The sequence below is a fragment of the Lynx rufus genome, unplaced genomic scaffold, assembly GCF_022079265.1.
Source record: "Lynx rufus isolate CCGP_SWC_20201006 ecotype Redwood Valley unplaced genomic scaffold, mLynRuf1.p SCAF_5, whole genome shotgun sequence".
NCBI classification, from domain to species: Eukaryota; Metazoa; Chordata; class Mammalia; order Carnivora; family Felidae; genus Lynx; species Lynx rufus.
Genome location: NW_025814867.1, coordinates 4140799 through 4163355, shown reverse-complemented (window position 1 = coordinate 4163355; position 22557 = coordinate 4140799). Strand labels below are relative to the sequence as shown.

The window sequence follows — 22557 nt, the reverse complement described above, 5'->3', positions numbered from 1 at the left end:
TCACACGCGCGTGCATTTGCACGAGATGAAAGCAAAGCAAAATGGTGAAACACCATCCGAGGGCATTAACGCGTGCTTGGGGGATGTTCATGCCCGTTGGCATCTCCGGGTAGCTCTGAATTGAAAGAAAGCGGCCGGACAAAGATGAGCTTTCCGCTCAACCTCTCCGAAACGAGATGGGACCCAAGGCAGCAGGAGGATCAAACTCAGGGGTCCAACTCAGGCTTGCCTCGTGAGCGTGAGTATGTCCTACGGGGATAACTCTGAAAAAAGCGCATCATTCAGTTGCCTGCAAAGCAACGAAAGGAGAGGCCAGAGGTCCTGACTTAACAGACCAGCGGAGAGCTGAGTCTGAGGCCGGACAAAATAAAAAGCTGGGACTGCACTCGAGGAACTGCAAGAATAATGCGGGTGGCTTTGCTATTGGGCTGCCAAATACGCGGTACTTGGGACGAGCCCGGTCAGCGGTGCTGACACGGGAAGATTCGTGCTGTTTCGTTTGTTAGGAGTGACTGGAGGCACCTTAGTGTCTTGCCCCTATTGCTCGTCTTACGCCTGCCGAAGACAGAGGACTTTAAACAGGTCAACAAAAAGCGGAGTCAGACCTATCAGCACAGACAGCGAAACCGGTGGCGGCCAGAGGGAGGGGGGAAGAGGAGATGGGCAAAACGGGTGAGGGGACGTGGGAGGTACAGGCTCCCGGCCTTGGAATGAAAGAATCGTGGGGAAGAAAGGCACCGCCTAGAGAATGCGGTCAACGATGCTGTAACGGTGCCGGATGGGGACGCACGGTGGCCAAGGCTTGTGGCAGCTGAGTCACATCACCGCGTCAACTAATGTAGCGTTACGTGGCAACTAGCCTCAAACTTCCAAAAAAATTAAAGACGTACTTGGGGGCGCCAGGGTGGCTCAGTCGGTTAAGCGTCCAACTCTTGATGTCAGCTCAGGTCGGGATCTCATGGTTCTTGGTTTCGAGCCCCGCCCCCCGTCCAGCGGTGTGCTGACGGCATGGGGTTCTCTCTCCCTCGCTCACTGCCCCAATAAATACAAACATTTAAAAAAAATCCGCAAAATCCAGCTGTTTTATCTTCGTTTTATCCAAGAGCCACATTCTCAAACAGATTAAAAAAAAAAAAAAAAAGACCTGTCCTACTATCCACATCAGTGCATCATGGGTATATCCTGGGACGTTATTTCGACACTACGCAATTATCGAGCATCTGTGCGTAAGCACACTGCCTAACGCTACTTTGTCATCTACTCTAGTGATGTAAAAAAAAAACAAATGGCCAAGGATGGCCCCTTCCCGTAAGGAACTTACAAATGTACTGGTGACGAGGCAATGAATCCAAGGACTATCCACACAAGAAGCAAAGTAGTCACGTGCTGTTGGTCGCTAGTACCAAAGAATTTCTACCATGTATTCGGCAGAAGGGTATTTAGGGAAGGGCGAGAGGTGTGGACTTCAGGGGTCCACAGCAATGACACGGAAAGAGGAGTTCCAGCCCCCAGGAGGCAAATTTCCGGTTTCAGTTGTAGGTCACATGAGACTGAATAGACAGGTGGGGAGACAGACAGACAGACGTGCACCCATATACACACCGCACATAAAGATACACCTTACATCCCATCACTCAACCATGGGATACGAGATATTAACACATTTTCTTCCTGGTCTTGGGATATTTTAATGTCTAGTATCTGTCGGGTCAGGGACGTGTTTATGGAGAAACTGTTCAACGGTGTTATTAGATCCTTTTCCTCACTTAAGATCCTTTTTCCAAGGAGATATTTTGGCAACAGCTCGAAATGACTGGATCCAAGGAATCAGAATTGGAAGCTGGCCCCAGAAAGCACTTTTCTTTCTTTTTCTAGAAGCAAGATTATACAGGATAATATACACAAAACACAGCTCGACCACTATATCATCACAAGTAATATTTCTTCATTATGCCCTAAAAAATCATTCTGTTGAGCTTTTTTGCTTAAAACAAACAAGGCACAGCAATTCTGCTTAAAACAAATGACTCAAAACTAATGCTTCTGTGTGTTCTTGTCTGCAAGTCCTCCGTCTCAATTAAAAGTGAAGGGATTTAAGCCAAGAGAGTCAGACCATACTTCGATCAGTGCCCAGAGAAATGAATATAATCCTGGTTTTCTTTTAATTTGCTTTTAGTGCTTACAATGATCCAAATAAAATAAAAGCAATCTAGTATCCTCCTTAGAAGTATCTATTCCGAAAGCTTTCAAATGGTTTTCAATAAAATGATGATGCCTTCTTTTCCCTCAAGCTTATGGCATTTTCAAAACGTCTCAAACACCGTGCCTTGAGAATGTGCCATATGTTTCCATGAAAACGTGGCAATTATTCAAGTAACTATTTTACTATCATTCTCATGTTCCTCTGCATTTCCTAATTACTAGGAGTGCTATCTATGTGAGAAGATTGAGTCAGATCCCTTTTACGAGGTTCTCGTTCACTTGTGCATTGTCAAGTGTCGTGAATCAAGGACACGCACCGGAATCATCTAAACCAAACCTCAGACATACTTTGAGACGATTCAGTGTTTTTCCAGTTACCTATAAAGGCTTCTAAAGAAGTGACCAGCCAATGTGAAGCCTTCTAACCCAGGGTTTCCAACCCCAGCACTACTGACATTTTGGGCTGGACCATTCTCTGCTAGATGGGGCCGCTCTATGCCCTGTAGGATGCTTAGCGGCCCCTCTGGCCTCCATCTTCTTAGATGCCAGCAGCAGCCCCCTCCTCCGTTGGCCAAGATCATCAGAATGTCTGTGGATATTGCCAAATGGCCTTGGAGGCATGGCCATAATTGCCCCTGTTTGAGAAGCTTCCCACATGAGGGCAGATGCTTATTAGCCTATTTCCTCAATGATCTGGGTCCTTTGGAATCAGTGTGGAAATTAAGTGGTCAGTTAAGACCACTTCGAAAAGAAAGAACCACTCATCATTGGAAGAAGGGTACTCACGAAGTTAACAATTTTCCGAACCTCACCAAAACCGGTCTAGTCCTAAAAATCCCTAAAACATGCAAGAATTTTCTCCCTCTGTCCTATGTGCTATTCCTTATTCCTCAGCAGGAAATGGGTGAAGTTCTAAGGCCAGAAAGCAACGTCTATAGGTAAGAATCTGCTACGTGTCCCAACCGATGTCTCAAGTTCGTGAAATATCTTGGATGCAAGAACACTTATGACAAAAAAAACAGACTGGCCCGGGATTTAGTCCACAAAACACTGCATTTTAATTAGTATTTCCCAGCTCATCAACTTCACGGTTTCTGATCTTAGCTCCCAGGAATACATGAAACACACCACAGTCAAGGCAAGAGGACAGAGAGACAAGTGGATATTTCTGGGAAGAATCTAGATTGATAACTACACAAAAATATTGGTATCGGTACAGAGACAGAGGTGACAGCTATAGATCCGTTCTTCCTAAATCAAGAAACTTGCTGACGAATTTATAAGCTCAAACACATGCACAGAACTCTGACCTTGAGCCCCTGCCGTCGCAGAGGGAAGGAACTAACCTGTATGCGGGTTGAGCAGGATGCTTCCGGGCGGGATGCCTGTCGCAGCCTCGAGTGGAAGGAGGATGTAGCTGGTGCTAGGGGCGGCCTGGCCCCCTCCTCCGTTCTCGGGATAGGGCACACAGCCAGGAGAGCCGGTGGACACGCTTGGGGCCAGGGGCGCGCTCTGCAGAGGTGCGTGGGTGCGGGGCAGCGACCCGGAGGAGCCTGTGCTGCTGTTAGACTCAGAGCCTGCCACAGAGAAATGGATCAGGAAATCATCCAACACGGAGGGCTCAGGCTCCAAAGGCTTAGTTTACATAATCCATCCTTAAAGAATGTGAGGTGCCTGCCGCGGGACCAGAGCGCCGACAAATATGTCCCTCCAACATTTGGGGCTCACGTTTTATTGAGATGTTTGCTACGTATTTTTCAGATGTGTCCACTTCTTGGCAACGGGCACTCTCTTTCAGCCGCCCACATGCCCCTAGGGTGGTACATTGGTAAATGGCACCCTAAAGCTGGGGACTCAGCGCCTGGAGACACCCATCACCCTGCGTAATTAAAGCCAGAAGCCCGTCCTACTGGAGTTAGGAGAAGAAAACGCCAGGTGGATATGAAAGAGATCCCGGGCCTGTGTCTAAGGTACTGGTTCTCCAACATGCCCCAAAAGCTGCATTTTGAAAGGGCGTGGCTAGGAATAATCTCTTCCCCTCAGATGTGAGTAGAGGAAACTAGATCATGCCAATGGAGGGCGCTTAAGAGGCACGTTTCACATGTTCACAGAAATCCTATTAATAGGAGGTCTGTGGACTCTGTAATTTGCAAACATGTAGGTAACTGGATGCCAAGGTGGCATCGAACCCAACGACCTCCCTCTCCCTGCACCGTGGACAAAGAGACACCTGCTATACCCCACATCCGTTAGGCACTACCTGCCCTTCACCATGACCAGAGCCAAGCAGTTCCGGCCACCCTTGACCATGGCTGTTCTGGGCACGGAATATTAACCGGAGCATCGGAGAGAAAAGGCACCAAGCAACATTTCTGGATCAGTGAATTCTAACAGATGATTTGGATGGTACCATAGGTGGCAAGAACGGAGTACGAGAAGATTTTGAAATTATGAGCCCACGGCTCTCAGTTTATGTCATTCATATGCACTCTTCTGTGTCATTGAAGGGGACATATTAAGGAAGCGCTAACATTGTTTTCAAGATGCTAAAATGTGCCCGTGAGTTCAACTGGAGACCTTTAAAAACAAGTGGTAGGGATACGGCATGTCATTGCAGAGAAGAGGGGCCATCCGAGAGAGCTTGGGGAAGGAGGACATCGTTGTGGAGAAGGACAGTGATGTTTACGGAGCACTTAGTATGCGCAAACACCTGGAAACACCAGTGTGCAATACCGTGCCCCTCCATCAGCTGGAGAAGAGCAACACCTTCATCAGGAACAATGAGAAGGCGATGCAAAGATGATGTGAAGAATCGGATTCCACAGCGTAGAAGGATAGGAAGGAAAGCATCTTAGCTTAAACTCTCAACACTTGCAAAGATGGAGACCGCGATCCCTCCTTAGGGGGGTGGTTCAGCAGCCACGACGCAGCCAGGGTTCGTAACTGGCCTTGCTGCCTCCTTGCATCCAGCTTTTAAGAGCCCGTAACCATCTACGTACGATCTACGTTCTACGCGTAGAACAATCTAGAACAATCTACGTTCTACACGTAGCCAGCATTCCCGAAGTTCTTGATCCGGAATGCATGCCAGCCATGGTGACAAAGGGCACAGGATGAGAAGTGTTCAAAGGCTGGTTAAAAAAATGAAATTGATATTTGAGAACTTTACGACTTTGCGTGCTGAGAGTTGAAGTGTGTCCAGTCTCCTTCGTTCACGGACTGACATGATAACCGTGCAAATATTTAACCAGTATATCTGCATGACAAGCACTGTGCTAATCGCTCTGTGTGAATTATCCAATCTCGTTTCACAGCGACCTCATTTGGAAAATGAGAATCAATCCTCAGAGATGTTAAGTCAATTTCCCAAGCATACTTCTTGTGTGGCAGACTCTGGGTTCAAACCCCGGCAATTCGGTCCCGTGGACCACGCCCCACGCCCGGGGTCACTTGAGCGACATACAGGTGGGGCCAGGGCCCCGACCAGGCCTGTGCCAAGTACTAGGAGACACTGCACAGAAAGCTAATGGCTGCCCCCAGTGAGATGCTCAGAAGTTGTAGCTGGACCCCAAAGGGCAGCTGGCAGAAGGTATGGTGACAAAGCATCAGGGAGACGAATGGAGGACTCTGGTGAAGGCTCAAGAGACAGACAGGAGGGGCACCTGGGTGACTCAGTTGGTGACACATCCAACTCCTGGTTTCAGCTCTGGTCATGATCTCACAGCTCATGGGTTTGAGCCCCAAGTCAGCTCATTGGGCTTCTCTCTCTCTCTCTCTCTCTCTCTGTGCCCCTCCCCCACTTGTGTTCTCTCTCCCTCTCTCTCAAAATAAATAAATCAACTTTAAAAAGATAGAGAGAAAGGAAAAGAGCAAAGTGGCGGTGGGGTGGGGGGTGGGGATCGTATGACAGATGAGGAGGCAAAGCAAAATGGAAAACTGACCGGGCAGAAGGGAAGAATGAACAGACTCCCTTCGCTTAAGGGAGCACTTGCTCCCCAGGAAGCATCCTGAGTTTTAGTTCTAGTCATGCCACAGACTAGCTGTGTTTTCTTCGTGAACTGACCACTTCTTTAGACCTCAGTATCCTCTTCCGTCAAATATAAGCCACCGGACGAAATGGTGAGTGGCTGTGACGACGATGGCCTTGAAGTTCCCCTTAGCTTGACCAAGCTTTAGACTGGTTTCTTCCGAAGGACAGTCCCCCTACACCTCTCATTTATTCGAGGGGGTCTGCCCCTTTCAGGTGTAACTCTTCCGCAAGCCTCTTACCAGTTTTACAAGCGAGGCACGTCTTTGAGGAGGATTTGGGGGGCCATCCCTTTGAAATGTAATAATCAAGACAAGTGGTGCCCTTGTCTGGCAGTTTCTGTGGGTGGGTACAAAAGAAGACTGACTTGGATAAGCACCAATTAGCAAAGATGGCTTAGTCAAATTCACCAACCACCTGGTTTGGTCTACTGTTCCCTGGTGCTTATCTAGTGCCTTCCTCCAGCACCTAACCCCCCCTGCAGGGGTGCCTGGGTGGCTCAGTCGGTTAGGCATCCAACTCTTGATCTTAGCTCAGGTCTTGAACTCAAGAGTCGTGAGTTCAAGCCCCATGTTGGGCTCAGTGCTGGGCATGAAGCCTACTTAAAAAAAAAAAAAACAACTGGGGTGCCTGGGTGGCTCAGTCGGTTAAGCATCCTCCTCGATTTTGGCTCAGGTCATGATCTCATGGTCCGTGGGATCGAGCCCCGCGTCGGGCTCTGCAATAACAGCTCGAAGCCTGCTGGAGATTCTCTCCCTCTCTCTCTGCCCCTCCACCACGCATGCTGTCTCACAAAATAAATAAATAAACTTAAAAAAAAAAACTTCCCCTGCAATTCATTGGTGCATGGTCAATTTCAGTCTTTCTCCCCTGGCACAATAGTCTTGACCCCAATAGCAACAGTTATGAATAGAACATTCCTTGCCTGTTTATCTCGTCTGATGCAATTCCTCCTTTATATGGACCCTGAGCCATAAGTCTTTTTCTCTGAATCAACAGCTCAAGAAAATCTTTCCAGATTCAGGGGTCAGAATTCAATAGAGTGACCCAAAGCTTCGGAGATGACAAGGAGAAAGAGAACATCCTGGATGCATTGGGGTCGTAATGAAAATAAACATACGGAAGAGGAAGTGATACAAAGAGGAGGTGTCTTACATCGGCTCTAAAAACGCTCCAGAACCTTTGCCTCCAGAAAACCAAATGGCACGCCACGTAAAATCACTAACACAAAATACGGGGGTCTCTTATGTCTCCAGAGCAGGTGTTCCCAAAGCCTGGTTTGAAAACAGGCCATCTGCGCTTTCACGAATCCTCCAGGAGATTCTGGGGCAGCTGAAGCCGAGAACCCCTGCTCCGGAAATGGAGAGAAGAAGACGGTAAGACGGCGTCGATCGCGTGGCCAGGGTGGAAAGAAAGAGACATCATCACTTCCCAGCCACATCGCCACGACCAAGAAGCAGCTGAGGTTAGGACAGGAGCATCTTTCCAGTCCCCTCCACCAGGAGGAGGTGATGACAGGATGACATCCTCTACCTCCCGAGCTGGGCGCCGGGCCTCCGGCAGGCGACCACCTCTGAGCTCAGTGGCGGGGATGCCTTAGGGGAAAGACAGCCCAGGCCTTGGCAGAGCAGGTGGCTTTCTGTGCGTTCAGACTTCAGCAATAAGCTCCTTCCAAAATGTAGGAAAACAGGTTCCCACCTGGAGAAGGTCTCATTATTATCTATTTAAAGCTCGAACCTATGTAATTAGAGCCGGAGAAGAGTAACTTAAATGTCATAACTCCAGGCTTGGTTTCTGAAAGGTCAAAAAAAAGTTTGCAATTCCACTGTGAGTAATGAGGCAAAAAAATGGAAAACTTGTGCTGTTCTGAGGATCCGTGACAGCAAAACTGACAGCTTTGCTTCATAAAACCATCTTGGGAAATTGTAAGTTTGTTTTGACATTCTATCTTGATCGCCTTTAATTTTTTTTTCTTTTTTGCCTTCCGTTGCTGCACCTTGACAAGCTTTCAAAAGGAGACACTTAGATTAAAAGGAAAAAAAAAATGTCTGAAGCACTTACAATTTCTAATCATTCTTCAAAGAACATGGCATTTTAGCATTCTCGAAGTGTTTTAAATGTTTCCAAAGAGCTTTTCTCTGGAAGTGATTGGGGGGTTGGTGCATGGAGAATGACGATTAATTTAAAAATCTTAAGAGCCCTTTCGGTGTGCTGGAATTTTTAAGTGCACCATTTAAGGTCCTTGGTTTCTGCATTTTAAGGAGATTTAAAACGATTTAACCTTTCTTAGTGTGCAAGGGCTCAAGTGCACCACAGTGGGTTTTCTTGACTTCAGTTGCTGCAATAGTGGGAGATGAGAGCAATTAATTAGAGTAAGAAAGCAAGAATTCACCAATTGGTGAGATGACAGAAGACAGAAGGCGGTGTGAGCCACCTGTATCTTTCCGAGGAGCAAGAGATATGTACACAGATACGGTAGCGGCCGTCACCAAATGCTATTAATTTTCTGCCCGTATCGGAGAACACGAGATAATTTCTTAGGACATTTTCAACATCATCATTAGGGGAAACCATTAGCAGGAGCCTGGATTTCGCAGAGAGCGCCCCCTAGCGTGAGCGTGAAACGCCGTTAGGAAAGCGTTCACAATCGGGACAACGCACGTCTAACCTCTGGTTGGTGTTGGCCGTTCCCCGCCCCGCTCCCTGCCCTGCAACCCCAGGTCTGTGATGGCACCCCCAGTATGTCCTGACGCCCGGGACGTGTCGCTGAACCGCAGCTCTCCACCCCCACCCTAGCTCCGAACCCTCGGAGGTAAAATCGAAGCCAAACGGAAACGCTACATACTGAAACCACACGTCAGTTCGTGGAGAGCTGCTAAAAATGGTTGCCTGTCCGCTTCCTGGGATTCTAAGAGGTATTTTGATGGAGAACATTTGGAAATCAGGTGAAAACAATGGCGAGGGATCCTTGGGAGCCAGAGGAGCTGGGAATGACAAAAATGATGGGTAGTTTTTGGACCCCTCTGAACCCCCGGGGATTAATGCTTACATCACTTTAAAGTTGTTTCCAGGTAATGGTTCTCATCATTGCCCGCCTCCCAAAGTCTGTCCATGCAACTTGAACCACCTACCTCCAAAGATCACTGTGCACTTAGAAGAAAAAAAAAAAAACAAAAAAACAGGAAAAGAAAAAAAAAGAAAGTACTCCAAGCCTCTCTGAGTCTCAGTCTCCTTATTTGCAAAGCAGGAATGGAGGCATTAAGTGGCAATAATAAAAATGAACATAGGCTAGTGTTTGTGGAGGGCATATAACTTGCCAGGTATTATTCTAATTGCTATGCGTATGTGAACTCTTTTAGCCTTTGCCGTGAGCTTGCAATATAGGTACCACAATTACTCCCATGTCTTGGGTGGAGAAACGGAGACACAAATAGGTCAAATAACTTGCCCAACGATGACACTGACAGTGTGCCAAAGCAGGGACCACAACTATCCATGTTATAATCACCTTGCAATGTGAGGTTTTAAGAAACTAATCGTAGCATTAAATTAAAAAAAAAATGGCTTCCTCGTGTTCATGTACAGGTGCCTTGGGAAACATCTGTATGGAAATAATTGAATTTAAACGTACGGTGGTTTGCTGGGGCGGGGGTTACGGTAAAATTCTGTAACAGCTTACATATCACGGTGTGAACGGTGAAATGACGTGGGGTCACTTACGTCAAGAGATTTTAAAATGGACCCGGGGGGCCATTAAGGAGATGGGCGTCATACACCTTCTCACCTGTAGAACCATGAACTTTGGAGCTGGGCCCAACTGCAAACACGCCGGGGACGCAGCCCAAACACCTGCAAACTGCTACAGTAAGAGAGAAACCGATTCTATTCAAGAGATCAGGGTTCTGCCTCCAACACCGATCAGAGATTCTTTGCAAACCACGTATACAACCTCCGAGAGAGGTTCAGCGAGCGATCTGGCCTTGGCACACAGCGGGCAAGAGACAGTACTGGCATTTCAACGGCACCTTCTGACTTCCCGGCCATGCCAGCAATCACTACCCATTCATTCCAATTAATTAACTGGAAGCCAGAGGGAATGATGGCCGTATGGGTTGGGGAGAATCTGGGCAACAGCACAGGACACAAACCCATTCAGTACTAACTACCTGCTTTGGACAACTTCCCGGGGCTCCTGGTACTGGATGTGCTGTCGCCCCTGGTCAGCACCGTGATGCCCCCAAAACTTGCCGTCTTGGCCATGGCGGGCTTGAGATTGCGGTTGGAGCCATCAGAGTCCGTGCTGCTCCAGGGCCGGTGGTGGTCCGACCACTTGAGCTCATTCTCGGAGCTGCTCTGTCGACTCCCGGCTGCTCTCCCCGAGCCGTCTCTGTTGCCCCTGGAGCACAGCCATCAGAGAGATGCACAGGGACAGCGTTACCTTCCACGAGCCGCACGGGCACAGGGCGGGAACTTTCTTGGAAGAGCGGTCTACGCGAGACCCTTCTTGCAACCCTTTCCGTCCACCCCGTCGCCCCACAAACAGTGCCACAAATACCTCGTTGATGTGTAGACAGATCACATGTCACACACAATGTGGGTGTTTACAAACAGAAAAGCCAAACCTAGAACTGTCACACCATCCCTCTGCCGGTGAAGGAGAAACAATTAGGGAAAACACATGGTATAAAACACAGTTGTTAACTTCTCTTGGGGAGAGGAGAGGAGGATAAACCCTCCTGACTCAAGTCAACAATGAATCAATGTTTGGGACCGAGTATGATCTTGAATGATTCTAAAAGCAACTCTCACTGAAGAGAAGTTTTGGGTGTCCCTTTAGCATGAAATACTTGGACCATGGGAAAACGCACCCAGAGCCGGTGAGGCCGTTCATTGTTTCCTACCTTTATGAAATGTCTATCTGAATTCATTAAGGCTTTGACAGCACAGAAATCACAGCAGTTTGACTCCATTAACTGAGGGTGTGAATTTTGCCCAGTGAGTTTAACCTTCGTGGGCAGAGGAAAGAGTCTTTCGATCCTTTTCACGCGGAAAAACTTGCGACAATAACACCACCAGGGTAAACGCTATGCTGACACGAAACTTTCCAGGGGATCAGTGAAAATAACAAAAGCTCCATCGGTGAAAGAACCCATTGGTTCAAAATTCAAATTGAAGAAGAGTGAACGTATGGGAAGAGATCCAATACCCAGGAGTGAATTTTGACGACTCCACAAGATCTCTAAGACATAAAATCACCAGCGTTTCATAGAGAAAGTTGATGAAATTTGCATTTTCATTGGTTTCCAATCTGTTTAAAGGGTACCTTAGTATTCTCAAAGCTTTTCCTGCAGTTGGAAATAACACATGATTACAATACTCTAAGGTTCTCATGGACTATAAGTAAGTAAAGGGAACATAAATCACGGGCAATGGGTACAACCCCTAATTTCATTATCCCTGAGCAACGTGACATGCCCAAGTCTTGGTCCCAGTCTCACAGATGTCATCCCTAGCTCTGTCGTCTCCTCTTCTTTTTTTTTTTTTTTTTTTTTTTTTTTTTTAAATTTTTTTTTCAACGTTTATTTATTTCTGGGACAGAGAGAGACAGAGCATGAACGGGGGAGGGGCAGAGAGAGAGGGAGACACAGAATCGGAAACAGGCTCCAGGTTCCGAGCCATCAGCCCAGAGCCCGACGCGGGGCTCGAACCCACGGACCGCGAGATCGTGACCTGGCTGAAGTCGGACGCTTAACCGACTGCGCCTGACCTGGCTGAAGTCGGACGCTTAACCGACTGCGCCACCCAGGCGCCCCTGTCGTCTCCTCTTCTAAAGACAACAATAGACCGTGGAGAGGTTAGGAGTGAGCGCGTCTCATTGAAACACTCACCAGCCAAGCTGTACAGAAGGTACACAGGAAACTTTAGGGGTTGTTTCAACTTTACTCACTAAACTTTTCCTTTGTTTTAGAAGAACTGAAGAAGGTAAATGGATCCAAGAGATAATAAAAATGAAAAGGCTTGTCCGTGATTGCAACTTCGCATAAATGAGGGGAGGGCAGAAACCTCACACACAGAAAAGCACTCAGTGCCCTCCTGTCTTCTATCAATTTTACTTATATTCTCTCTGTTAGGACCTCAGGGATTGCTGGTTTCAGAAAGATGATCTCAAGAAAGACCAGACTGGGAGTAGAAGGTATCACACACACCCAAGGGCCAGGTGGCTCGAGTTCTTCAAACTCCTTTGAAATTCAAGAAAGCCAGAGGAGGGAGGGTGGGGGTGGAGGGGAAATAGCCTTTTCAAGGGTGTGGTGCTCCATTCCTGACTGTTTTCAAGTTCCCAAATCAACTTTATTCTTTTTGCGTTTAATTCTGATTAATTTGACCCGACTTTGACAATGCTGGGCAAAATGATTATTTCATAACGGTCAACGCACCAGGGCTGTGACAATAATCTCACACGGAGCTAATTTAGAATATTTTGGGTAGGAAAAGATTTGGGGTGGTCCTTAGCCGCAGCATACAGGATGCATCCGAAGGAAGCTCTCCGTACGCAGGTGACGATCACTAACTCTGCTTCGGTGTCCCTCTCCCCACGCATGGTGCACCTCCATTAGTGGAAATGCCGGGGTGGCTTAGCCTGTCCCTGCAGTGGAATGTCCACCGCTATTCCTGGGTGGAAACGAGCGTGCGGGAGTTTGGAGGCTTCACTCTGGCGATGGGTAACTCCTCGAGACTTGGGCCACACCCTTTGGCCAATAAGGCCACCCAAGATCGCCTTAACGTCATCTACCTCTACTCTCCACCAGCTCAAAGCGGCATCCCAAGTCAGCATCTGTCAAAATTCCCAAAGAGGGAATTTAAGTTGCTGCTTTAGAATTAGCGTGAATGAGATTCACAGTAATACAACTAACTCTAACTTAGGATCTCTACTGATACACTGAAACAGTATTTTTACAGGTCTATCCATTGATTATTCACCTTAGCACTGGCAAGGCGAGGGCCAGAATTGAATTCCACATCTATTCGGTATAGAATCATAGGCGTCATAGAAAAAAACATTATCCACAAGTGTTTTCCTGTCCCTCCTAAGCCCAGTCTTGGTCCCTTCCTACTGGAAACCAGGAAGACAATGGTAATGAGACGTCTGGTCATCAAGGGCGGTCGTCCCTCATGTACGTTAACAAGAATCTGATCCCATGGGGGTCGTAAAGCACGTACTCTAAGTACTGTTTTTGTGCTGATTAATACAACTAAGGGCATTTATTTTCCTTCATATCTGAACGTGATATTTTTCCGACCAAGCTAAGTATGATGTATACTTGGAGTTGCTTTATTATCGTGTGGATGCCTCTGTGCTCAGTCATCATCCTGGGTCTCTGTGCTTGGTGACTTGGTGGCTGATGGCACTCCTATTTGCGATGGCTATGAGTACGTGGTAGTCCAGGCTGGGGACCAGATTTGGGGCTATGTAAAACGAATTTGCCTATCGGGGGCAAGAACTCACATTTCATTTATATGGACCTGAAGAAACCAGATCATGGTGTAAGTACAGGAGGACTGGTAAATTCTCATTCTTCTCTGGGTTTTTATTTTTTTTTTCAACGTTTTATTTATTCTTGAGACAGAGAGAGACAGAGCATGAACGGGGGAGGGGCAGAGAGAGAGGGGGACACAGAATCGGAAACAGGCTCCAGGCTCTGAGCCACCAGCCCAGAGCCCGTCGCGGGGCTCGAACTCACGGACCGCGAGATCGTGACCCGGCTGAAGTCGGACGCTTGACCGACTGCGCCACCCAGGCGCCCCTCTTCTCTGGGTTTTTAAAAAGAACAATGCAACGTTTTGTTGTTGTTGTTATTTTTAATCTACAAGTGTGAAAGTAAAGGGTCTAGCAATACCAGAGTAAGGCATTTGCCTATGTAGTTCAACCTGGAAAAGTGAAGGAAATTTTGAAAAAATCTTTTTTATTTCTGCCATAAAGGGAACAAATCAGTCTAACTTTTCTAACGCTGAGGTTCGAAATTCACATTGACTGCAAAAAGATATTTTCTGAGCACACAACCCATTTACTGTTCTTGGTCTTTTTTTTTTTTTTCCCTTCTAAGTGGGCAAGAGGTTTCATTTGTTTGTGAACAAATAAGTTTTCTCTTTCCTACAATAGAGATTAATCCTAATACTCATAAAAGCAGTAACATATTAAATGTATATATATATATGTGTATATATATATGTATATATATATGTGTATATATATATGTGTGTGTGTATATATGTGTGTGTATATATATATATATATATATATATATCATCTTGAGTACATTGATAGAACTGTGTATGCTTTGCCCTAAAATGAATGCTAGAGATATATTTAATAGGGTAGTGACAATATGGGTATGGTCCCTCTGCTTTCATGTAACCGCTAGCCTATACAGAACTTAAAATATATAATATTAGTATGTAATGAACACATATATACCAGTCCCCTTATCTCACACAGACCTTGATTTAAGTAACTCATTCTAATTGGAAGCAATCCTGTGCCTTCCTGTGCTGGAAAAAAGTATCGTTAGAAATGTTTATGACTATAAAAAATTCCGCTACTCAAATGGAGTTATCATTGGTTTGTTTTCCCATATCAGGTACGTATATATCATTGCAAGCTATCGGAGAAATTTTAACTTGGTGTAATTCACCACAGTTGACTCGGGAATGTTAAATCAGTGTGCTGCCAGAGTGAACTCTTGAGAGGGAAAAAGGAAAACAAACAAACAAAAAAACTTCCACCAAAAACAGCAAATCAGAAGGAGAACCCTGAAGGATTATATACAAAGCAATATTTTCCTGGTCCCATATCCCACATTATCGAATACGGCTTCAGCACTAGCTTTGTAACAAGCTTTTACAAAGATATAACCGAACATGTTTATTTCATGAACAGATATTTTACACTAATACATTTATATTTAACATTGATTCTGCCACAGAAGCTGAAAACACAGTTTAAAAAAAGTAAACCATACCAACCGAAAGAGCTGTCTTTTCTTATAGGTCTCATTGCATATGTTACTGTCTTCCAAGAGCCTACTGGAAATGAAAAACATGGTTTTTATGATATAAAACCTACTGACACTAAATTTCCCATGCTAAATGGGTGTGTCCTACGTTGTAACATACCTGCTTTCAGATCAACCCCATAGACTATGCTTTATGTGCATGTTGTTGAATTTTTGCAATAATAAATTAATGACTGCATGACTTTTCCCTATCCTGGGATTAAGGCGCTGATACCAGATAAGAAGGAAAGAAAGAAGAAAGAGAAGGAATGGAAGAGGGGAGGAAGGTAATAGAAATCGGTAGGGATATATCAGACATGTAATTAAACACATTAAAAGTTGCGATTCTTTTTTCCCTTGGGTAATATTAAAGTTATCTTTTCTTCTTGGGCATAGTGAAATACTGACATTCCAAAGACAGGTATCCAAGAAATGTATTTACTTTTGTAGGGAATCCACTCAATCAGATTTTTGCTTTTTGGAAATATCAAGAATTGTTCATATGCAATGCATGCATGGGACCGATTGCTATACTGACTAATATGATTCAATTTGAATTTAAGGGACACGGGAGTGCATTAGCACTCTTTTTATGCAAAATCCGAGGAGATATAAAATTAGGGCACAAGGCATGGAGAATGACTGGCTGGATGATTGGGGAATAAGGTTTCCCACTAAACGGAGTTATAAACACTCCATCCTTTGGGTTAGAATATAGAATTGTAGAATGCTTCAGAATCACCCCTAAGATGTTAGCGCCCATAGTTTCTTCATTTAACTATAAGTAGAGAATATTTACTTAAATATGTATGAATCTTGATGTTGTTTTTGAATGCCTTCTATCGACGTGTTTTCTCCTTTCATCCATTCTTCTAGAAGAGGCTGTTCAATTGAGGGGGTTAGTTACTTGAAGCTTTCTAACTGCTAATATTAAAGATAGCTTTTTTCCCCCCAATCATCGCTAATGCCCGGTTTAAATTTTCTCTAAGTACTAGACTTTAATCAAACAGCCTCTATTTTAATCAGTTTTACGGGGGCGCCCATTAAGCCGACACCTGAAATAAAATTAAGCACCACTCTTTGAAGGGATACCATATTTCCATTCCAACTTGCCCATTCTGATGTCCCTCAAACGTGATTAATACAGCTAAGGTGGAATTCTTTAATTCCCCTTGAAAAGCTGCAGTGGAATGAATGGAGCATTTAAATATCCATGCCAGTTGAGAACAATTTCTTAAAAAGTGTATGTGAAATATGCAAAATTCAACTCATCCTCTCAAGACCTCGGAGAAGTTGTATAACCCACCCATCTCACAACGACTAGCCCCGCCCTGACTCCCAAGTTAGCAACTCTAGATCGGGTTAGCTAGATTTCCAAGTTAGAGTGAGAAACTTAAAACAATATATTATCCCAATTATTGTCTGCATAGCTATATAGAATTACGGGGCGCAGGGAGTGGCTAACAATACCCAACATACAAATACTGTTAACAGCCTAGTGCATAAGCCAATGAAACTGCAAGTTCATTCATGCTTTGTAATGCCTGGTGAAGGTAGCAGGATTCCACCTCGGGAAGAACCAGAAGTTGAGGCTTTAAATAAAGAAAATGTGCAAACTTACGTTTGGAAAGAACAGAGAAGTAGTTCCCCAAAGTAAATGGTTTTTAGGCATGCTAAATAACACATATGCGTGTGCATATAAGTGCGTACACAGAGATATATGCATTTACTTATACATATATTCAAGCTCACACTTATATATGGGATATATACCTATGAATACACAGGACACACACGACAGACTTTTTTTCCTCTAACGACACGAAAAAGCAAATTTCAATTTCATTTACCTGGTTTCCACAAAAAGGCTTTCCTGGGAGCAAACTGACTGGAAAAAAAAAGAAAAGAAAAGAAAAGAAGGCATTGTATCAGACGTTCTGGATGTGCCGAAGGATCTCAATTCCTTGCCTGATTTTAAAGCTACTTTTCCCCTCCAAGAGGAAAAGAATGAAGAAACATAGGTACTATGTTTTGAAAAAGTGGAAGCAGAAAAGGGAAAAAGTGGTTAGAGTTCGAAGCATAAACCATTCTCATTCAGCACACAAGTACTTTCCCATCGGGGCGTCTCCAGGTTACAAATACATTTAGCCCGCTGGACATCAAGGTCAGAAGTAGAGGGATGTGAATGAGCTACTGGTGTATTCCGGGGCTGCGGAGATGCGGCCCCCGACCAGAGCCAAAAGACTGGTTCAAATCAAGGCAGAAAGCGTGCGCTGAGCACGACCAACCTGAGATCGGACAGTCAGAGGACCACAAACCTGCAATTGTTACCTGGGAATGACAGACTCTGGTGAAATAAACAGATTGGCTGCAAGACACTGAAGATTGGAGACATGCCCTCAATCCATTTTAGGAGGGGGGGAGGGGACGCAGAGACAATTGAGAACAAAATGAAGTTAATTCGGAAAAACGATGCCAAGCTCCGTCTAATGTTCTGTTTTGTTTTTCACCCAGAAAAAAAAAAAAAAAAACCAACAACGTGACTTTCTTCTTAGCTTCTGTCCCCCTAGCTACCACTGCTCTTCTCTCTCGTGTTTAATACACTCGCAGGGAAGAGAAAATTCTATTATCATTATGTGCTGGGGAAAGACAGATCTGATTCAATTTGAACAAGCAGAAAAAGAGAAGTCGAAGCAATATAGTGCAATGGTCCTCTAACATAGTGACTGTGTTTAGGAATTCACCTAAAACCGTTTTCAAAGTACTGAGTTGCTAAACATAAAAGTACACCCCGCATTCTATGTGCAGATTTTCTAAATGATGAATAAATGGCCTGCTCAAGGGACCACTCGACACCTAACAGGTCCGATTCAAGAGAAAATGAAACTAAAGTAAATAAGGACCTCTCAATATTGAATTCTTAAATTCAATGATCAGCTAATGTAACCACTACTCAGAGAGGCAAGCAGGATATTGGTTTTTCTGTACATTTTGGTGGAGAAGTCATTTCCTTCCACTAAATCAAAGGGCTAGCTTTGGACCTAACGTGCTTTCCCTCAGTGGTCTGAGCGTCTCAGCGAGGGCATCTCTAGAACCATTTCTCTTTTAACCTTTGTGCGTTTTACAGACATCCTGAAAATCAAGCGCAAAGCATCTTATTTAACAAAAAGAAAAAAAAATCCGATTAAAAAAAAAAGCTTTACAGAAAATCTTTCTTTTTAATTCGATGTTTATGTGCATAAACAAAAATGAGGACAATCTCTGTACCACTGGCATCATTCCTGCCAAGATCTTTTTATAGTAAGCAAAATATTCCATTGTCTTTGCCTCCTTTAGCTTGGTTTTACTCCTGGTGTGAGTCAAGTCATGGAACTCATTGTCTCGGGTACACATTCCGAGTCTCCGACTACTCAGCTCACGTGGTTGGAAAGAGGTCAATTACGTTTATGCGGTTCATGCCGGGTATTGGCATGACACTCTCCTTCTTTGAAGGAGTTGATCAAAGACATACTGACCTCTTCAGACTCATTAATCTAGTCGTATTCGGGGGAAAGTTAAGCTGCCCTAACCCTTTGAATTAAAAAAATAATAATAATAATAATAAGGCACCTGCAAGTCAAAGATAACTTTCCCAAAAAACGTATCTCAAGAGTATTTTCCAATGTTTGTGCAAAGGTCCTAAAAATCTACCACATGATCCTTCTGCCACATTTGCAGAAATAGGACAGATACGGTTACGGGCCGTGATTCAGTAGCTGATGAAAATAAACTTTTTGAAAAAGTTATGCGAATAACTTGCAAATTTAAATAGCAGAGAAAGATAAAATTGTCATAGTAATTAAGTGCAGCTTTTAAAGCTGTCACTTATATGCATTCTCAGATATAAAGGGCTCTTTTTTAATTTTTAAGGAGAAAACGATTTTGCCTAATGGGTTACAGGATTCTCTCCCACACCCCACCCCAATCTGGGTGCACCACACGCCTTCTCGTCGGTTGTCACAGAAGAGGGATCCCAGTACGTGCTAGGAAGACCGTGGATGCGCTCCTCCAAGAATCTCTACTTATATATAAATATCCTTCAGAAAGCATCCTCCAGGCAAAACACGTCTTTCCCAAATACATTGCTTTATCAGCATAACCTTGCCAAAGCCAGCAACATTGCATTGAAGTGATCATAAAATAAGCTGAAATTCTTGCCAAAGGAAACAACAGTTATATTTCAAATATCTGACTACAAAAACTCACTTATTTTTTTATTTGAGAACTAAATTGCAGTGTGCCTTGACTTACAACAACTTCATTGTCAAATAACAAACGTGTCCTATCTCAAGCCACCCGAATTCTCAAACTATATTTGAAATTAGTTTTCTAGAAAATCCCCAAATAATCTGTATATTTTGATTGTGGACCTACATAAAAAAAGCGCACGCTCACGCACGCGCACACACACACACACACCCCCCTTAGACACCAAGATACACTTGTAAACTATTCAAGAACACTACTCGTTTTCCCAAATAAATTTTAATTTTGCTGAAGTGTAAGTACCGGGGAGTATTTCTCTGTAACTCTATTATAACTTCCAGCAGGAAAAAAATACCTCTACATAAATATGTCCATATTTGAACCTGTCTGAATAACTCCACCGCTTAAACAATAATAGGTTGGCAAGGGGAGTTGCTTTCATGACCTCAGTTCTTAAATTACGAAGACACTAAATTAAAGGCCAGCTAAGAAAAAGACTGTATGTTTGTAACTTAGATTCCTTATGCTGGATTCTTTGCATTGGTTTTACAACTGACTTACTATATTTGATTTATTACCTTGTGTACCTCAACAATCTAGAGAGCAGAAACGGTCACTTGGGAATCCGGAGTTACATAAATTAAGTCTCTCTAAAATGTTTTTATGTATGTGGTAAGGAAGATTTATTACTGCATGTATTCAAGAAAAGTTCGTATCGCTGGTTACGTCTTTGCGTTTGCGTTAATAAAAGATACAGTGACATCTTGTTAACTCAGGGTGGCCCCCGACGATCCCTGCCTCTGGGCATTCACGTTTTGTAGTACCTCCCACACGGCACCGCGTTTGGTCTGTGTGTCCAACCGAATACAGCAGAAGGCAAGGCGTCAGTTCCAAGATTGGGTTATAAGAGACTCTCGCTGCCGCCTTGGGCTCTTTTTCTCTTGGATCACTTGCTCTGGGGAAGTTAGTTACCATGTCTTCAAGACGCTCCGTAGCCTATGGAGAAGCCCACGTGGTGGGAACTGAGATCTCGGTAGATCCAGCCAGGAACTGAGGCCTGCCAACAACCACGGGGGTCCGTCAGAAGACCACAGCCCCAGCTGACAGCTTGACTGTAACCTCACAAAAGACCGTGAGCCGGAAGTGGCCGGCCAAGCTACTCTCAGTTTCCTGACCCACAGAACTTGTGAGGCAAAAAGCGTTTTGTTTGTGCTAAGCCGTCAAATTCGGGGATAGTTTGCTGAGTAGCGATTAAGAGCGAAAACACAGGGAACACCAGCCTTCGGACTGCATTGTTTCTCCAGAGCTGCAGGCCTAGGAAGACAGGCATCAGGCATCGTTCCTCCCTCTAGGAGAGCGGCTTTGAGCCTTTTAAGGGTCATGAAAACTTAAGAACGATCCAGATCTTTTCCTTACAAAAATGTACCCACACTCACAGACATAATGTTTTGCAGATGATGTCAGGAACTGGCTTTAATCTCTGAAGCCTGCCGGTGAGTATCCTCCGGGTACAGGATACCAACGAAAAATAAACCGACCCCAGAGATCAGGTGGAAAAGTAGTGCCAGAACCAGGCAGGGGCCCCACCTGAATTGGGAAAGCCGGAGTGCTGGTCACCGGAGAGCCTATCAGAGGAGCTCACACCTCTACTCCTGCAGAGGGAAGGAGCCACCGCATTTCAAAGAAGGCTGCCGGATGGCTGGCGTCATGAAGTCATGAATTGGAAAGGCTATGGCAATAGCTTGGCATTTAGGCCTTCCCACACTTCAATCTGCTTTTGCTTTTAAAAAATATGCGAATTCAGCAGTTAGTCATAGAGGCTCGGAACAGCAGCTTTGCCTCCAGTCTGTAACTCGAGACCCGGGTTCCTTGCTGGGGCTGTAGGGAAATGCGATGTGTACAAGGAGTTACGGGCCCCCCCCCTCCCGCCTGTGATGACCTCTCCGGGGACGCGGCCACGTGCACACGAAAGGGCAGCAGCGTCACAGGCAGGCGTCAGGGCTGGTTCTCTGGCCACCCAGCCCCAGAGTGTTTGGCAATGTGGCACGGCAGTACTTTGAAAGAATACCACGATGTTTGTAGATTATCTGGGTGATTAGGATTTGCTTTGCAACACAACTCATTCATAAATTTTATGACTTGCTAGAATGAGAGTCAGAGGGAAGTGTGCGTGTGTGTATGTGTGTGTGTGTGTGTGTGTGTGTGCACGTGGCAGGCACGGGGAGAGAAGGACGGGCAGAGAGGAAGAAAGAAAGAGAAGAAAGGACAAACTAGCCTTCAGACAGCTCTCTCTCTGTGAAGCTCATCGGCCAGGCTCGCCACCTTCCAGTCCACCGGGGGCACCCCCCCACCTAGCCTGGCTACACCACCTCCAAGCCCCTCATTACTCTACCCTTGGATCCAGGAAACACGATGAAAAGCCTACCATGGGTCGGGCTGCGCTTTGCGCCATCAATAACTCTGACTGTCCGAAAAGCCCAAGGGGCCCACACATACGCAGAATATTCTAGACTTGCACGTGGACAGCGTCCTTCTACAGCCACCTCCACCCGCCTGCCTCCCACTCTGCCAACTCCAGAGCTCTGAGCCAAATCATCCGATCACTAAAGTTCTATTTCCCTGCACCCGTGACAGGCAGCGGCGATCTAGAAGAGAGAGAGGCAGCCCGCGTAGACAGGGAAGAAAGGCACCGTCGGTGGGGTCGGAATTGCCTCTGCGGTTTTCTGTTGAAGGCGCCAGCGTGCTCTGGAGGACCAGGGAAACTGGCTGGGGCCCGAAAACTCCAAGGTCAGAAGGCCTCTCCATGCTATGCAGTGGAGCCTAGGTCTCTACGCTGGCTTGGCAATGGCCTCCAGAGCAAAGCCCGACGGGAGGCGGGAGGCCCAGCTAAGGCAGCAGGAGCCACGAGGAACCACACAAAGCAGCTCACACCTTTACTTCTGCTGAGGGAAGAGCCGCGACATCTCCGGAGGCCGCCAAGTGACAGCATCGAACGCAAAGGCTAATGGCACCTGCTTGCCCTTTTCGCCTTCT

General features: G+C 45.5%; 1 protein-coding gene across 6 annotated transcripts in view; it reads right to left on the bottom strand.

The window, feature by feature from the left end:
* The window catches only part of ARPP21 (cAMP regulated phosphoprotein 21), a 155648-nt gene that overhangs the window by 64040 nt on the left and 69051 nt on the right, over positions 1-22557 (bottom strand). For 3 of the 6 annotated variants that reach the window (XM_047099151.1, XM_047099155.1, XM_047099153.1), the window contains 4 exons: positions 17130-17167; positions 15251-15310; positions 10396-10625; positions 3549-3779 (listed from right to left, as the gene is read on the bottom strand). In XM_047099151.1, coding sequence (XP_046955107.1) covers positions 3549-3779; positions 10396-10625; positions 15251-15310; positions 17130-17167 — 559 coding nt within the window. Of the gene's footprint in view, positions 1-3548; positions 3780-10392; positions 10626-15250; positions 15311-17129; positions 17168-22557 lie in introns of all 6 variants that reach the window. The other 3 variants (XM_047099154.1, XM_047099152.1, XM_047099156.1) reach the window with 2 other exon arrangements.